This window comes from Anolis carolinensis, chromosome 1 (genome assembly GCF_035594765.1).
Source record: "Anolis carolinensis isolate JA03-04 chromosome 1, rAnoCar3.1.pri, whole genome shotgun sequence".
In the NCBI taxonomy this organism is placed as follows: domain Eukaryota; kingdom Metazoa; phylum Chordata; class Lepidosauria; order Squamata; family Dactyloidae; genus Anolis; species Anolis carolinensis.
Window position 1 is genome coordinate 230735030 of NC_085841.1, and position 16100 is coordinate 230751129.

The 16100-nt window shown below is 38.1% G+C and overlaps 1 protein-coding gene across 5 annotated transcripts in view; it reads left to right on the forward strand.

Annotated features, from left to right (window-relative positions):
* The window catches only part of lrp1b (LDL receptor related protein 1B), a 1066453-nt gene that overhangs the window by 613165 nt on the left and 437188 nt on the right, over positions 1-16100 (forward strand). For all 5 annotated transcript variants that reach the window (XM_016994954.2, XM_062970961.1, XM_062971003.1 and 2 more), the window contains one exon: positions 13084-13341. In XM_016994954.2, coding sequence (XP_016850443.2) covers positions 13084-13341 — 258 coding nt within the window. The remainder of the gene's footprint in view (positions 1-13083; positions 13342-16100) is intronic.

Here is a 16100-nt window from a genome sequence, read left to right on the forward strand (position 1 = left end):
TATATCTTGATTGAGCCTTAATTATTGCTAAAAGAAAATACAAGTAGTTGATTGTTATTATTCTGATTGTAATTAGTTGCTTTCAAACTGTACATATATTTTTAATTATTTAGAAATGATACTAGAGCTATATATAACTGGAAAACCAGAATTGAATCATCAATATTTTTTATCAATGGAAAATCAACACAGCAACTGCTTTATGAACAAATTTGAAAGAAGGTTTTATGTTAGTCAAACACCATTTGAGCAAGGTTTTACTAACGTGAGTGGACAGTTCCACTTAGTCAAGGTTTGTAAAGCTGCCAATTCTACCCTTCATTTAAATCTCATGTGGTATTTTCCCCTGTGCACAACTAAATGACTGTTTCTAATAATTTAAGACAAAATAAATGAAATCATCAGAAGATAACTCCCTCTGGATATCAGACCTAAGACTCTGTCTCGTTCCTGAAACAGTCCCATGAGAGTTGATTTCATGATATTAATAACATGCTCTATTGGATAATTAATGCATATTTTCATTAGTGATATCAAACTATGTGTTTAAGGGAATTAGCAGGCCTGATTTGACGAAGTGAAACTGAAGAAAGAATGTCCCTAGGAAGTGCCTTCAATATTCAGACTCTGTGTTATTGTTGATTTTTGCATTCCATTTCCCCCTATAAGCATCCATAACGATAAGGGTCAACATTTACTATAAAAAGGTAAAAGAAATCAAGTAACTTATCAGTCATAATGTGATGTCAAAACCCTATGGTGTGAATGAAATATAAATTTAAATTGGCATACTTTCTTTTCATTCCAAAAGCGGACATATTGGGGTAGTGATGGACTTCATGTTCCTCTAAAAAGAAGTATTAAACTGTAGAATGCCTGTAGCATTGGGAAAACTATGTTTCTAGTGTTAGAGAAATGTTTACAGTAGAATATGATTAAAAGTATTGATAAGCTCAAAATATCAGTCTTGTTTAAATTTCATATTGATCCACAAAGTACAGCAATAGATTTGAAATACAATAATATAATAGAAAAGACACTTTTGTAGGAGAAAAATCCATTTCAATCTTTTCCCACCTGTCAGTCCTCAAGAATGTCATTTGAAAGGGGGGTTAGCAAGTATCATTCCTTATATAGAAACACAAAATATTCACAATTGGCAAGTGCCTAGATATAAACACAAATTCCATTGTTTCACTCCAATGGGAAGTACATTTGCAAGGATTTTAGATGGTTTCTGGGAACAAAGAAAAAATGATTTAGATTACCATCCTAGGGTGTTTCTTGACTTGCTGTTTATGGTGCATGTTTGCCGGACCAACTTCATGGTCATTATATGATGCATGGAGCTTGTCCAATGCAGCCTTGACCTGTGTTACCTAAGTTGCTGGTTACTCTGGAGCTTTGTATTATTCAGCAATGTCAGCAAGTGGCACAGCTGATTATACACCATTCAACTTTAGGCAGGCCACGGAGAATGGATTGTCATACCTTGCCTCCCTCCAACTTCCCTTAGTGGTGCCCACTGGGCACCAAAGTGGCAGCAAACACTCCTTATCACATGGAATGGCAATATCATGTGAGCCAAGAAGATTGGAGGGGAAGTGGGGATAAGGGTGAGCAATTCTTCTTTCCCACTCCCCCATCTCTTCAGCATGTTGGATAGCATCTTTCCAGACACAAAGGAGTGACCATTGCCAATTTGGTGCCTGGTGGGCATCACTAAGGGGGGCAAGATACAGGGGGCATATAAAAAGCACCCAAGTAGTTTCATGCTGCTTGCCCATGCAGCCCCAGATCTGGCTCAGGTACTGATTCTGTAGCTACCATCGATGCTGATCCAGATCAGCCTTAGAATCATAGAATCATAGAATCATAGAGTTGGAAGAGACCTGATGGCCCATCCAGTCCAGGAAATCTCGTTCAAAGCACCCCCAACCGATGGCCATCCAGCCTCTGCTTAAAAGCCTCCAAAGAAGGAGCTTTAGGATAACTGCCTTGCCAAGATACACCCCTATTCTCACTTTCTAGAGGTTAAATTCCCTTGCCTACTTCTTAATATACATATAGGGTTACTAGACGAGCCACAAATAATAGTTTGGAGGGAGAAAGTCAGTTCAAAGAGTCTGAAACTAAGTATGCAGGAGTTTTTTTTCTAGACCTTTAAAAACAAATTCATATGACCATATATGCTTTACATACTGTTATAGATTTTGCAATGTAAAAATCTGTATTATGTTGTCCTTCCTATTCATGCTTGTGTTCTGTGAAATTTCATTCCTTCACCTAACACATTGATTTGACTTGTCGCCATACTCCCTAACTAGTGTGATTCTTCCAATGGGGAGCTCCCGCTCTTAGCCCCAGCTTCTGCCAACCTAGCAGTTCGAAAATATGCAAATTTGAGTAAATCAATAGGTAACGATGCTCCATGCAGTAATGCCTGTTGGGTTATCTAGCAATCATGCATGCATTTTCAATGTGGGATGGTTTATGTAGTTAGTTTTTGTTTGTTGCTTAGTAACCTGAAGCCAAAGCTGCATTCCAGAGTTGATGGCACCATTTTAGGGAAATGGTGAAATGTGGGAAATGGGAGTGTACTTCCTGGAGACTTACAGGAAGTGAAATATGCCTTTAGAATTTGGGGCATAAAAGGAGAGACTCTCTTTTGTTCTCTCTCTTTGGCTCTTCATGCTCATCCTGCCATGCTGATGTTACTCTTTGTTAAAAGATATGTAGTATCCTGAACTGTATTCTTTTGGAACTAAGATGTTTTTACCTGTATGACCATCATCATACAGGATTGTGAGTAAACATATTTTTGCTATTTTACTTTTGATGTCTCTGGTGCTTATTTTATGCACATGACTCTTTAAAGGGAAAGGGAGGCTGGCTATTTTGCTTTTTCTCACCTCTGTTCAGATAAACCCCTAGTCTTCTGCGTTTTTTGCTACTTTGCACCAATATCTAACCATATTGGTATCATAATCCTAACAGGTTATGAATATATTCCAGTAATGCCAGCCACATGATCTTGGAAGTGTCTATGGATAACGCCTGCTCTTTGGCTTAGAAATGGAGATGGGCACCAACCCTCAAAGATGAACATGATGAGATTTAATGTCAGGGAAAAATCTTTACCTACCTTTACCTTTACAATACAGCTGAAAGGCTAATTAATGAGTTTGTTTTTATCATGATTGGCTGCTATCCTGTTACTATATATACACAATCTGTTTGATAATTAGGCTATACTCTGTCTCCTTGTTAATCATTCATTAGCCAGCTGGACCCAATGAGACTGATTTTTATGTACTGAGCTAAAGAGAAAATCTTGAGTTACCACATTGAAAAAAACAAGATGAAATACAGTTTCGCTGAGGACTCAAAGTCTTTCTTCTTTTTTGCTAGGATTTCAGCTGTACTACATTGGAGTCAGTGAAAGAATAAAGAATATTACCAATGTTGAATGTAGTTTTTTAGCTTCTAAAAAATCTGCCTTGCAAAAGCTCAGGCAAGGTTACATGTTTCACTTATAGCAGATCTATAGGAAAAAGAGAATGTAATGAAAGAAAAGAGAGCACAGCTTTGATCAAAAGTTGTCTACTCCACTCAGTCTTTGATGTGCATGTTCTTCTGCTCTTTCAAAAAAAAAGATCCAGTCCAAATTGACTTTGCAAGTACAATGCTGTCTGTGCACTATTAAAGTTCTAGGATTTCAAATCTACATTTGCCCTTCCCTACCACCCAGAAATATCATTTTAAAGGTATTTTCTTATGTTTTTCTCCAAATAGCGAGTCCTTTCATTTGTAGATGCCTTTTGTGGTCCTTAATAGTATAAAATAATTCTTAGGACCTTATCCCATGTGGGCAGTGGGGGGGGGGTATCATGTAATCATGGCATTTAGTTCTGTAGCATTGCAAATCACTATGTCCCATTATTCATTATTGAATCTGAATTTGCTGGTTTCTCCATTACTAAGTGTTATTCTTAAGATTGAGTGGATTCTCCATAATCTCTCTCTCTTTTTAAAAAAAATTGGTCTTACTTTGACATTGCGAAGGATCAAACTCTTGTTGTTGTGAATGAGTCTTCTGAGGCTGTTAGTGATAATGGTAGGATGAGGAGGGGAAGGAAGAATCCTCGTGAGGAGGGCTCGTCGGAAGATTTACATAGGAAGAGAGTCAGGGAGATAGATGAGGAATCCTCAGATGAGGATTCATTTGGGGAGTTAGAAGGGGATCCTGGAGTAGAAATGGATGCTGAGGTACTGGTGCTGGCGGAAGGAGTTGGCATAGACTGGGCACGGGCTCCGGAGGATCTTGGGGAGGAAACTGGGCCCATGGATGCGGAGGACGCAGGAGAGGTTTGGGTTTCTTCAGAAGCAGATCCCACATGGTCTGCCTGGAGGAATGAGGGCAATTCCGCAGGTGTGGACAGGGTTGGGCCTAGGCAGAGCGATTCTGACTCTGATGAGGAACTTGGGACACCTGATCCTAAGGCGTTGGCTGTTTGGATGCCCAAGGAAACCTAAATAAATTAGGGGTTTTGGGGGCATTGTTCCTTGTGTGTGGCAAGGTGTTGTTGGGCGCCATTGGGTTTCCTGTACTTGACTCCAAAGACTGGCTTGGGACTTTGCAACCGATCTGCTGCTCGCCTCCGTCGTTTTGGCTTTTTGTGTTATCCTGTGACGTGGACCCTGTTGTGACGACTTCACCTCTTTAGACCTTGGACTGGAATTCGATTTGGCATATCTCTTCGCTCCCAAAACTCGGCTTGGTGCCATTCTTATCTCCGTGGTTGTCTTCCGTTGCTGACTACTGGCTTCGTCTTCGACTCTGATGCTGTTTTCCAAACTCGACTTCGGACTGGCTTGACTTCACTACGGCGCTTCACTCCTTTGGCATCTGGCTTGGATTTCAACTCCGCAGCTACTTGTTGCTATTGTTTCAACATTTTCCAGCTTAGCTTGCTTGTGCCGTTTCTGGCGAAGCACTCTAGCCCGGTTTGGGCTTTCTTTTGAGTTTTGGGTTTTTTTCTGTACTCTTGGGTTTTGGGGAAGTTTTTAGCTTCTGAGATTGTTTGTCTTTGTTTGTTTTGCCATTTTGATCCTGCATTGCAATTTTGAACTTGATTCAAGCACCTTGGTTCTAATCCGGATTATATCTCCGGATAATCCGAATTATATGCCGGTTTGTTCTTTTGTCATTTTCTTCATTTTGAATGTTTATTTACACTGAAGTTTAAGTGTTATAAGCTCCTTGGACGCTTTATTGAGCTATTTTGAGTTGTTTGTTAAATAAACTGCATTTATCTAACTGGCTGGCGTCTGACCTTTGACACTTGTGGTATCAAGATTTGCATTATTAAAGGCAAAGAAAAATAAAGTATTGATATTTCTTAGTTTTAAATGTAAAAAAACCTCAAAAATAATTGAATGGCCACATTATGATGGAGTGGGAACCTCCTACGGGACAGCCCATTTGCCCACATTGTAGATTTGATTCAATGTGGGCCATTCTGGCAGCTCTTATCCCACATGTTTTTGTACTTTTGAAATGGAATATCCCTGTTCCTGAGTCCAGAAAACAATCTCAGACCACCTTCTACCCCCTCCCTTTCTATGACTGTTTCTGATGTTTAACTGATTAATCTTGATGGAGCTGGCTGTAAGTTCACCTGCATCGTGGGAAGAGTTCTTTCACATTTCCTACCCTCAATGGATTAGAAATGTGGGATACAGTCCAAATATTATAAAATGTATCAACATTTTCATTTGTTTCCCTTGAAAATAGCCTTTGGCAAAGTAACACCTCTTCTGGCACAATTAGATTTCTTTCCACAATAGAGTTGCAACTTGTGGTAGCAAAGTAATGAATAAATAATAATAAATATTAAAAACTTTATTTATATTTCACCCTTTCTCCTCAGGGGGACTCAGGGCGGATTTCAACATACAACAGCAAACTTTCATTTCCTCAATAAATGAACAAGAATTAACATAATAATCCCAGCAAAACCCCACTTGCAAAAACAACATTAGAACCTACCATCAATAAATTAGAACCAAACATAGGCAATTGTCTACATTTCTTTTGCACTGTGACACTGTTTATTGATCTAAAGTTCAAGTTGAAAGAGGATATGCATGGATTAGGCACCTTTAATCATCTAGTCAAGGGGAAAACTATTTGCTCTTTGAGTAAGAGAGGGATATAATTAGGAGCTTTTTTGTACATGGGTTAGAGGTGTGCCATTTCATGTCTCATTAAAGCATCAACTATAGCATCATTATTTGAATGTTTTAAAACTCATTTAGCCTAATTATAGCCACATTGTCACATGTTGTTTGGTTGGGTTCCCTTTTTAGCAGTTTGCAAATACAACTAAGCAGATTTGCATTGATATGTTCAAAATAGTGAGAAAATGCTGAAATCGTTTTTCTTTGTTTGTTGTTTGGCTTCAGGTTCTTTGCATCAGAGACCGTGTCAAGGCATAAGATTTAGAACAGTGTGCTGTATGTATAGTAACAGAAAATGGGATGCTCGCACAAAGAAAAGAGGTCACTGGAGATAGAAGAGAAACACAGCAAATTGTTCTAAGAAAGGGACAAGGGATGGGGACAAGAATGCAAGGACACATAATGTTTTTGCTTATTAAAGGCATAGTTCACCAGTGCATACAAACCCCTAAAAGTAAATGAGAGCTGAAGAAGTGAAGTCTTCTTTTTTTAGAATTTACACCTAAGGTATATGGATGCTACTGGACAAGGAATCAAGACATTCATGTATACGAGCTTCTGATTAATATTTTTCTTACTAAAATTAGTTAATTTTCAATTCCAATAGTGGGATTTAAGAAGACTCAGAGTATGATTTGAATACACACACACACACACACACACACACACAAAATATATTGAAAATATATGAAGAAAGAAAATACAGAAATCATCTGGTAAAAAATTGCAGCCTGAATCACTAGCCTTATGAGGATAGATCCAATGAATCAATGGGACTATTGATTTAAAACATTTTATACTACTTGCAACTAACAAATATCTTTAACTATATATGTCCAGTAGGAGTACTCAGCATGAAATAAAGCATTTAAAGTGCATGTAGTTTATGGTTTTCTCCAGCAAAATGTCCTCCATAATGTGCAATTCACAGTATAGTACTGAAGAGATATATTCTTTCAGCCTCTAAACAATATCCTTTGGAATGCAACAATATTTTTAGTTCATTCTATTTTTTTTTAAAAAAATACCTAAATAGTGCCTTTCAGTCTAAAAAGCAAAGCTTGCCAACTAATATACTTATTTGAGTTGTGACTGAATATCTGGCCAACCAACCCAAATGTCTTTCATTGTTGCAAGACTTTAACTTGTAGGGAACCTGGCTTATATTTAATAGAAGGGAGTTTCATGACCAAGCCTACACTGTGTAGATGCCTACAATTGAAAGATGAGAGAAAAAAAAGTTAATGACGTGACTCCTAAATGACGGATATAATAAGGAGAACTGGGGTAGCAGGAAATAACTTCTGGTCATGAGGGAGAAAGAAATGGGAAAAGAGAAGAGAAACAACACACCAAATCATCAGCTGATGAATGCAGGTGCTAATGACAGCAGATAAAGAATGATGGTGCTATATTCCAGTCTGGACAGTGGATCTACTCAAATTGGACCTGATCCTACTATCCAGACTGCCCTGGAGCCCCAGGATACTGTGTAGTTTCCAACCATCTCAAGAGTTTCCCAATTTTACCAAAGATGGGGCAAGGTCACAATACTTATTGGAAGCTGCTAAGTATCATGGGGAAAGCCATTGGGCCATTCAGGATGTGTCTGGGACATGTTGGGCTGTGGCGCAGGCGGGAGAGCAAGCCAGCTGCAATTAACTGCAATGAATCACTCTGACCAGGAGGTCATGAGTTCGAGGCCCGCTCGAAGCCTATGTTTGTTTGTCTTTGTTCTATGTTAAAAGGCATTGAATGTTTGCCTATATGTGTAATGTGATCCACCCCTTCGGGGTGAGAAGGGCGGAATATAAATGCTATAAATAAATAAATAAATAAATATTACCTCCTGTTCAGTGCTGGCTAGTGGTTGAGAAAGCTTGAGAGGGAAAGGAGGGATGAGAGAAGTGACTTGGTGAAAAAAGTTGGAAAGTTTACATTAGTTTGACCAATGCAACCCAGAGCTTTAAAGCCCAACAGCATATAATAATAATAATAATAATAATAATAATAATAATAATAATAGACAAAATCACAATCTGCCAACTGCAAAAGGCCACCCTACTGGGATCTGCACGCATCCTCCGAAAATACATCACACAGTCCTAGACACTTGGGAAGTGTTCGACTTCTGATTTTGTGATATGAAATCCAGCATATCTATCTTGTTTGCTGTGTCATAAAATAATAATAATAATAATAATAATAATAATAATAATAATAATAATAATACTTTATTCTTATATTCCCACCCCATCTCCCCAAGGGGACTCATGGCGGCTTACAAAGGGACCATGCCCAAACAATATAGAAATACAACAGTAGAAACAAATCCAAGAATCTATGATTCTATGAAACACAGCAATAAATACATCAAGAAAAAGCATACAACAACAGCAATTTTTTAAAAAAACCAACATGTTCAATGCCCTGAAGCAGTATAGTTGATACTTCAATCTTCAGACTAAGGGCGAGGAATAAGGTTAACAAGGTGCAATGCATTATAACTTCTAGTGGAATGGTATAGCGATAAGGTGCAAAGTGTTGGAATAAAAAGTGGTAAGGGCTCACTTTGATGTTCTTCTTAATTAAAATAGATATGACTTTCTGTGGGTATGTATTCAAGATTTCACTCTTGTCCTGATTTCTATCTATTTGGCCTTATGACTGGGAAAGGGGCATCAGCCCCAGAGGACTAGCTCCTCATTCTGGCAATGTGTCTTCCAGGGTTTCTGGAGTTCAGTTCTTATCAGTCCAACCAGAATCCTGGAAATGGTTGCTCAAAGCCCTCAGAGACAGTTTGTTTCATTGTGCTTTCCTCCACTCCAAATGTCTCAGAGACTCGCCCCTCTTTCTTGCATTTAAATTGATGTGATTTTTATGCATTTCGCCTTGCGTACATTTTTTAAAGATACATAACGCTAATGCATTCTAGTGCACACTTAACTAAATATACATTTTAGTCATGCAAAGTTTTGAAGAGTTCCTGGCTTACAAGCATATTGTCTTGGTCTTTGTTTTGCTTGAACAACTAAGTGACATATTTCAATTTTGTAAAAAGAAATGTAGCAAACTTTCATTTCCAATCTGCCAGGAGAAACATGAAATCAATGGAGTATTCCAAATTATAAGTATGATATATTATAATATTAAGGAGAATAATCCTCCAGTTAGCCTGAAAAAGAGAAAAGATTAAATAATGTATCAGGAAATAATATTTTAATACTTTAATATCTGCATACAGTTGTCAGTTTTATTCAAATTCACTCTCAGATATGCCTTAAAGTTTATTTTCAAAATTTGCACCTAGTGTCCACAAACCACTTTCTATAATTGTTTTGGAAATTCAAGAATACTTATCACTAATTGATGCCAAAAAGAGGGAATTATTTTTTAAAAGTCTAAGGGTTTTTAAATGAGAAATGAGGATATCTACAGGGAATTCTCACTGCTGATCTGTTCTAGTCTGGGACATTGTCAGTCTTACTTGTTTGAAATTTAGTTCCTAAGGAGAATGGCAGCTTGCCAGATAACTCCAGGACCAATGTGTGTTAACACATATAGATTATATGTCAACATGTAACTGACAAGGACACTAATGATGATGTGAGTTACCATTGGATTCCAGGTTTATGTGTTGCAGATATTCCCCTGGGAGCTCAGGTTCAGTTTATGAAGAACATAGGCACAGTGCTGCTTTCTTCAGTTTGTTTTCAGTGAAAATTGTCAGTTCAAATAATAGACTACATTGACAACTCACTAGTTTAGTGAAAATAATTTCTCCCTTAGCAAAAACCTTTAAGCATATGCAAATCAATACTAATATTTTATCTTATATAATAATAACTGTAGGACTTCTATCAACAACCAATATATAATGTGGAATATTTAATTCTTAGATGTAATGCTAGTCATTGACTAAAATAAATATATAAATATATAAATTGTTAGGTGCACTATTAGATCTCTGTATCATTATATGAAAAGGTTTCTTGAACCCATTTTGTTTTTGTTCATTTTAGCTGTTCACTAATTTGAATGCTATATTTGTTGTTTGGAATATTTAAGTTAGTCAACCTTAGGAAGGTTAGTGTGTTACGATTATTATTTACTTTATTTTTATCTTGCCTGTCTCCTAGTCTTGCCTTTCTCCCAATATAGGGATTCAAGGCAGCTAGCAATAAATCTAATACAATGTTGAGATGTTAAAATATAAATATGAATTTTAAAAACAATTGAATTTTAAAACCATTAAACATTGTAAATATTAAAATGTATAAAAACTTTATGCCAACTTTAAAATCCCAGTCATAGTGTCTTTCAAAGGTTATGAATGCCTGATGGCAGAGAAATGTTTTTACCTCAGAGGTCTCATAAAAACAGTTTCAGTTATTGAAATAACCTTGACTCAGGCCATACAAGGCTTTATAGGTCAAAACCACCACTTTGAATTGTGCACAGAACTGAGCTGGCAGCCAATGGAGTTTTTGCTATGGGGTAGTTGTGTGCTTCTTGTAGACAGACCTGACTGAATTTTCTGGGCATTCAAAGAAAGCCCCATCAAGAGCACATTACAATGGAATGTAACCAAGGCATCATGTACCACCATGACCAGATCTGACTGTTTGTGTCTTATTAGAATCTATTCTCACAGTGGAACTAATGCTAGTATCCTTGATTAGATATTAGACATCTCTGACCAACTCCAGTGGTAGAGATGTGCTGTTTTAAATTCTGTGTTACTTTAGAGAAGAATGAATAATTTAATTAATTTTCTCTGCATTGCTAGATGTATTGAAAAATTATAGCTTTCAAAAGTTTTGCTACAGGGTAGGGAGTGGGGTGGGGGATGCTAGTCTGAGGTGTCAGGAAACACCAAGAGAAGATTGAAGAAGGTCATACCCTTTATACCCTTCTTTCCCAAAAAATCTGATGATGGAAGGCAGAGGGACATGAATAAGGATCAAGGAGGCTGTAGATTACCCCAATACTGTTTTGGCTCCCCCATTGAGATTAAAGAGCAATGGCCTTCTAGAATCTCTGTTGAACTCCCTAATACCATCCCTTGTAATATTGGGAAGGAAAGGAAGAGGTTGAAGAAAGGAAGATTCAAGCTTTTTGCAGCTTTTGATTCCCTCTGCCTTCCATGTTGAATCAGAAGGTCACGCTAGGATCAGAGAGGCTATAGCCATCTTTCATCAGTTTGAGGGGGAAATCCAAGCAAAGAAGGTCTCCCTTGTAACATATTCTGATTTTGATTCATGATTATGCATATGTCATTATCATGTGCTGGAAATCCATATAGAATTACCACCAATCCCTCTTTAGTGGGGACTGATTCATTCATTTCAGCATGCCCAAGGTAGAACCAATTTTGGATTTAGCCCCCCCCCCCCTTTCCAGACAGGCCCAAAACACAGGACCTGTCTCGTTTATACCTGAGGTGTCCAAACAACACCTCAGGTAAAAGTGAATTAATGTGGAGAAAACTGGGTTTTCCCAGTTTACTCCATATTAATTAAACATCTTGAAAGATCTGGGCCTTAAATTAAGGCCCAGATCTTTCAAGGTTTGGGCCCCATGGGGATTGATTCCTGGGACTACTTCTGCAGTCCCAGGGGACAATCCCCACAGAAATCTTGGGTCTTCAGGGTCCTAGAGTGCAAAGGAACAGGAGGGTGTCCATCCCCTCCCTTCAAGTCCCCCACTCCCCTCTCCCCAAAAAAACCCTACCAAAGCAGCCTGCTGGCAGCCTAGGCTCCTCTGGACAATACTTCTGTCACACAAAAACAGTGCATCACAATGTGGGGGAAGGAGCTATTTCCCTCCTCACTCCTGCACTCCCTGCCAGCAGGCCCCTCCGGTAAGTTTTTATGGGAAAAATAGGGGGCTGGAAGGGGGCTGGATGCCATCCCTCAAGGGAAAGCCCAGGGTTTCAGTTGGGGTGTGGACTGAAACCCAGGAGGAGGCAGGTTATTTTAACCCATTTCCTTCTGGGTTTTTGGTGAGTGTGAAGTTCCCTTAGTGTTTGTTTAATACTTGTGCCACAGGGGAGAAATGCTGTTGTAGCGCAGGTTGAAATGTCAAGAAAATTCTGTCTTAGATATTAAACCTGTACTTTAAAAAAAATCACACTTTGGGAAACTAAAATATTGTATAACAGTCAATCATTAAACATTGTTGACTCCAGACTTTTTCGGTACTGTTCCATTATCCGGGTGGAGGCCACTAGGGGGTGTTAGAGACAGAAGGATAATCCATGTGAGTGGAGGGTGGGTTGAAGGAGTAAAACCATTTCTCTCTGTTTTCCTGTTATTCTCCTCACCCATGTTCTCATCGTGGAAACAATCCTAGTTTATGATATGGGAAGGGGGAGGGCAAATAACCAGCAAAATAAGGAAATGGTTTTCTCCTTCAACCCCCCCCCCCCCCATAAAATGGACTATCCTTCTCTCTCTAGTGGTCTCAACCCAGATAATAGAACAGTACAGCCGTTTCTACTTCCAATGTCCTTGACCCCACTTAAGTGGTTGGAATCTCTGTCAGTAGATGTGAAAAACCTTTGTTGTGGTTATGTGTAACATTTTATACTTATGAGGTTAAGAGTTTGTAATGCTGAATAAATGTGTTTACCAGTAATTATCTGTGACTGATTTCTGAAGAACACTCATCCAACGCAAGAATTAGAATGTTCAGAGAGGAAAGAATAAATTGTATTCTTTTATATCATGTGTAGCTGAAAGAAAATGGATGCATGGATGCATATGTGTTCACCTGGCTGTAGGTGTTTTTTAAAAAAATATCTTTTAAACTTCTTATCTTTTTTTTGCTTATTTTTAGAGCCTAATGATACAACCCCAGTTCTCCTGATTACAAACTCTGATACTATTGAAGTACTATATCTAAATGGAACTAGAGCATCTACCCTTGGCTCTGTGAGAGGAAATGGAATTCAGACGCTGGATTTTATATACAAGAAAAACACAATTTGTTGGATTGAATCAAGAGACTCCTCAAATCAGCTGAAATGTATTGAGTCATCAAAAACTAGAATATTGTCAGATGAATGGATAATTAATACATTTCCTTACCTTCACAGTAAGTATTCCTTCCTTGAGAAAATTAACTTCTTTAGCATAATGATTAAAAAACCTGATTTTTTCCATCATCCCAAATCTTTTTTATTGTAAGATCATTTTAAAATAGCTTTATGTACTAAATACAGAAAATACCTTAAAAGTACTTTTTTCTTACTGTAACGCTTTTGGAGATAAAGGTCTTATAAAGATTGGGAAGCTTAACTACATGCTCTGAGTGTTCTAGTTGGGTTATCTAAGCAATGCAAAAAAAAAAACAAACTTCCTGAGACATAAAAAAAAACCCTCTAAAGTAGGCCTTTAAAATGCATTTGCAGCTTGGAAGACTACTTTTTCCAAAAATAAATTGTTCTTTTATATGTTAGAGTGTTTTAAAACTAACCTACTCCATTACCAAGACGTTAACTTGTGACATTACTTATTGCCCTGCTGTATACTTTTCCATTAAGTTCTTTTGCTTTTTGGGAGGGAGAAAACAGGTTTTTAGGAATGATACAAAAATTGCCATAAAGCATAAGTTCAAAGTATTTTTAAAATGTTTTAAAAGTTACTAGTTATAGATTCGTTTTTTCCTTTCCAAGCTTCAACTGCAATAGTGTGATTGTTTGACACTGTCATGCATGTTAATTTCTTAAGTCTCATACTAAGAGTGGTTGTGGTGACTTTATAGACCTCAGTTTGTTTCCATGAGAAATGTAATAGGGTCCATGAAAAAAGCCATTTAATCAATATTATTTAGATATTGTCAAATAAATGTGTTTATGATTGAGGTACCAATTCTGTACTGTATTTTCAGTATAGACTGTGTGCATAGCAGTTTCTAACAAAACATATACAGGCGGTCCCAAAGTTACGAACATCTGACTTACAAATGACTCAGAGTTAAGAATGAGCTGACACAACAGGAAGTGAGAGAAATCTACCCCTTGGTAGAGGAATTCACTCCTGAAAGAATTACCATGGGAAAAGGGTGTCTCAAGTGAAACTTTCTCACCAATCCTTGTGTTCACAACAAGTCACATTTTTCAAAATCCAATCATCACAGTGACAAAAAGTGATGTGAAATCTTCTGAACAGGGCACAGACAGCAAAACAAATACCTCGGGAGTCTTAACCATTCCCTATGCTGTCCAAAGCTAATATAAATATATAAATATATATTTGGCATTTTACAATTTAAACCGTACTTGTTTTGACTCACAAACAAATTCAACTTAAGAACAAACCTATAGAACCTTATTCTTAACTTGGGGGCTGCCTGTACTCAGTTCAACACATTGTTTTAACTGGCTTAGCTGAAGGTATTTCATCGTAACTGTGTTTCAGCATTGATCAATCACTTCACTTGGAAAGTAGGAAATTAGAAAGGTTTTGCTTTTTGTTTTATTATTGCCATTTCCACCTTACTTCAGTTTTCAGACATAGAAACTCTTATTCTTGTCCATAAAAAAACAAGATGAACATACTGTGTGTTTGATGGAGTTACAATTGAATTTTCACTGCTAAAAGTAGAGAGAGAGCCAGCATAGTATACTAGTTTGAGTACTGGACTATGATTCTGGAGATAAGGGTTCAAATGGAAACTCTCTGGGTGACCTTGGGCAAATCATAATCTCTCATCCTCAGGGCACATCTAGACAGCTCCATAGAAACAGGAGCTCCCGCTTCTTTAAGTGGGGTGACCAGATGACACCCCACAGAAAAGTGAGTGCATTCAGCACAAAGGAGGAAAACTCTCTTTTGTGCTGAGATTATTTGTTATTGGGGAAGAAGCGGGTCTTCTTGAAAGACTTGTCTTTCCAGCTGTGGGCACTGTGTAGATGGGACTGAGGATTGTGCAGCATGACTTCTGGTGCCATCTACACCTCTGTCTCGGGTTTCTTGGACTGATGGAGCCTAAGAAACCTAAGACAGCCTCTACCCCCTTCCAAAACCCCTTAAACAGCCTTTAAAAACGGAAATTAACTCACCCCACAGCCATTTCCCCTTCTCCTGAGTTCTCCTGGGCCGTACCAATGATGTGCCCCAAGGAGGGGGGAGGAGACAGAAAATTGCTCCTCCCAGGGCGAATCATTGGTACAACCCAGTGCTCTGCTGAAAAGCCTAGCAGGGCATGTGGACATCCCTCCCCTCCGAAAAGCACACACTTTCTGGGTGGTGGTGATGGACTTCAATGTGAGTGTAATCATATTTTTAAAAACTCAATTGCACTTGCAGTAAAGTGCTGTCTGGAACCTCCCTCAGAGGGAAGGAATGGTCATCCATTTCTGAAGAAAATTTGCCAAGAAAACCCTATGATAGATTCACCATAGGGCCACCACAAGTCGACGTGACTTTAAGGCACATCACAATGAAGAAGAAGCATAGAGTGTTTTTCTATGTGAGTTTTCATGTCAAGGTCTTCATTCTCTTGTATATAATGCTGTGGGACTTATGTGCCAGAGTTACTGTGGCCAAAATCAAAAGTGGGTGAGACCAAAGGAATATTATTGTTATCTCCTTCTTGCTGTGCCCGTCCAGGTTATTTCTCTGTGGTCCTGCTCTGTTCTTCTATCTCCTTTTTATTTTTCTACACATATAGTAAGTCAGTGCAAAATGGAGCAAAGGAAGAAATGGCTGTTAATGTTATAGTGACAAAGATAATGTATGATCCAAGAGGCTTGATGTGGAAGTAAAGTGGATTGGTGACTGGAGGTTGCTCACCTTTGTAGATAATTTCTAATTTGTGTACTTCTATTTTTGTCCAGGCTTTATTGCCTT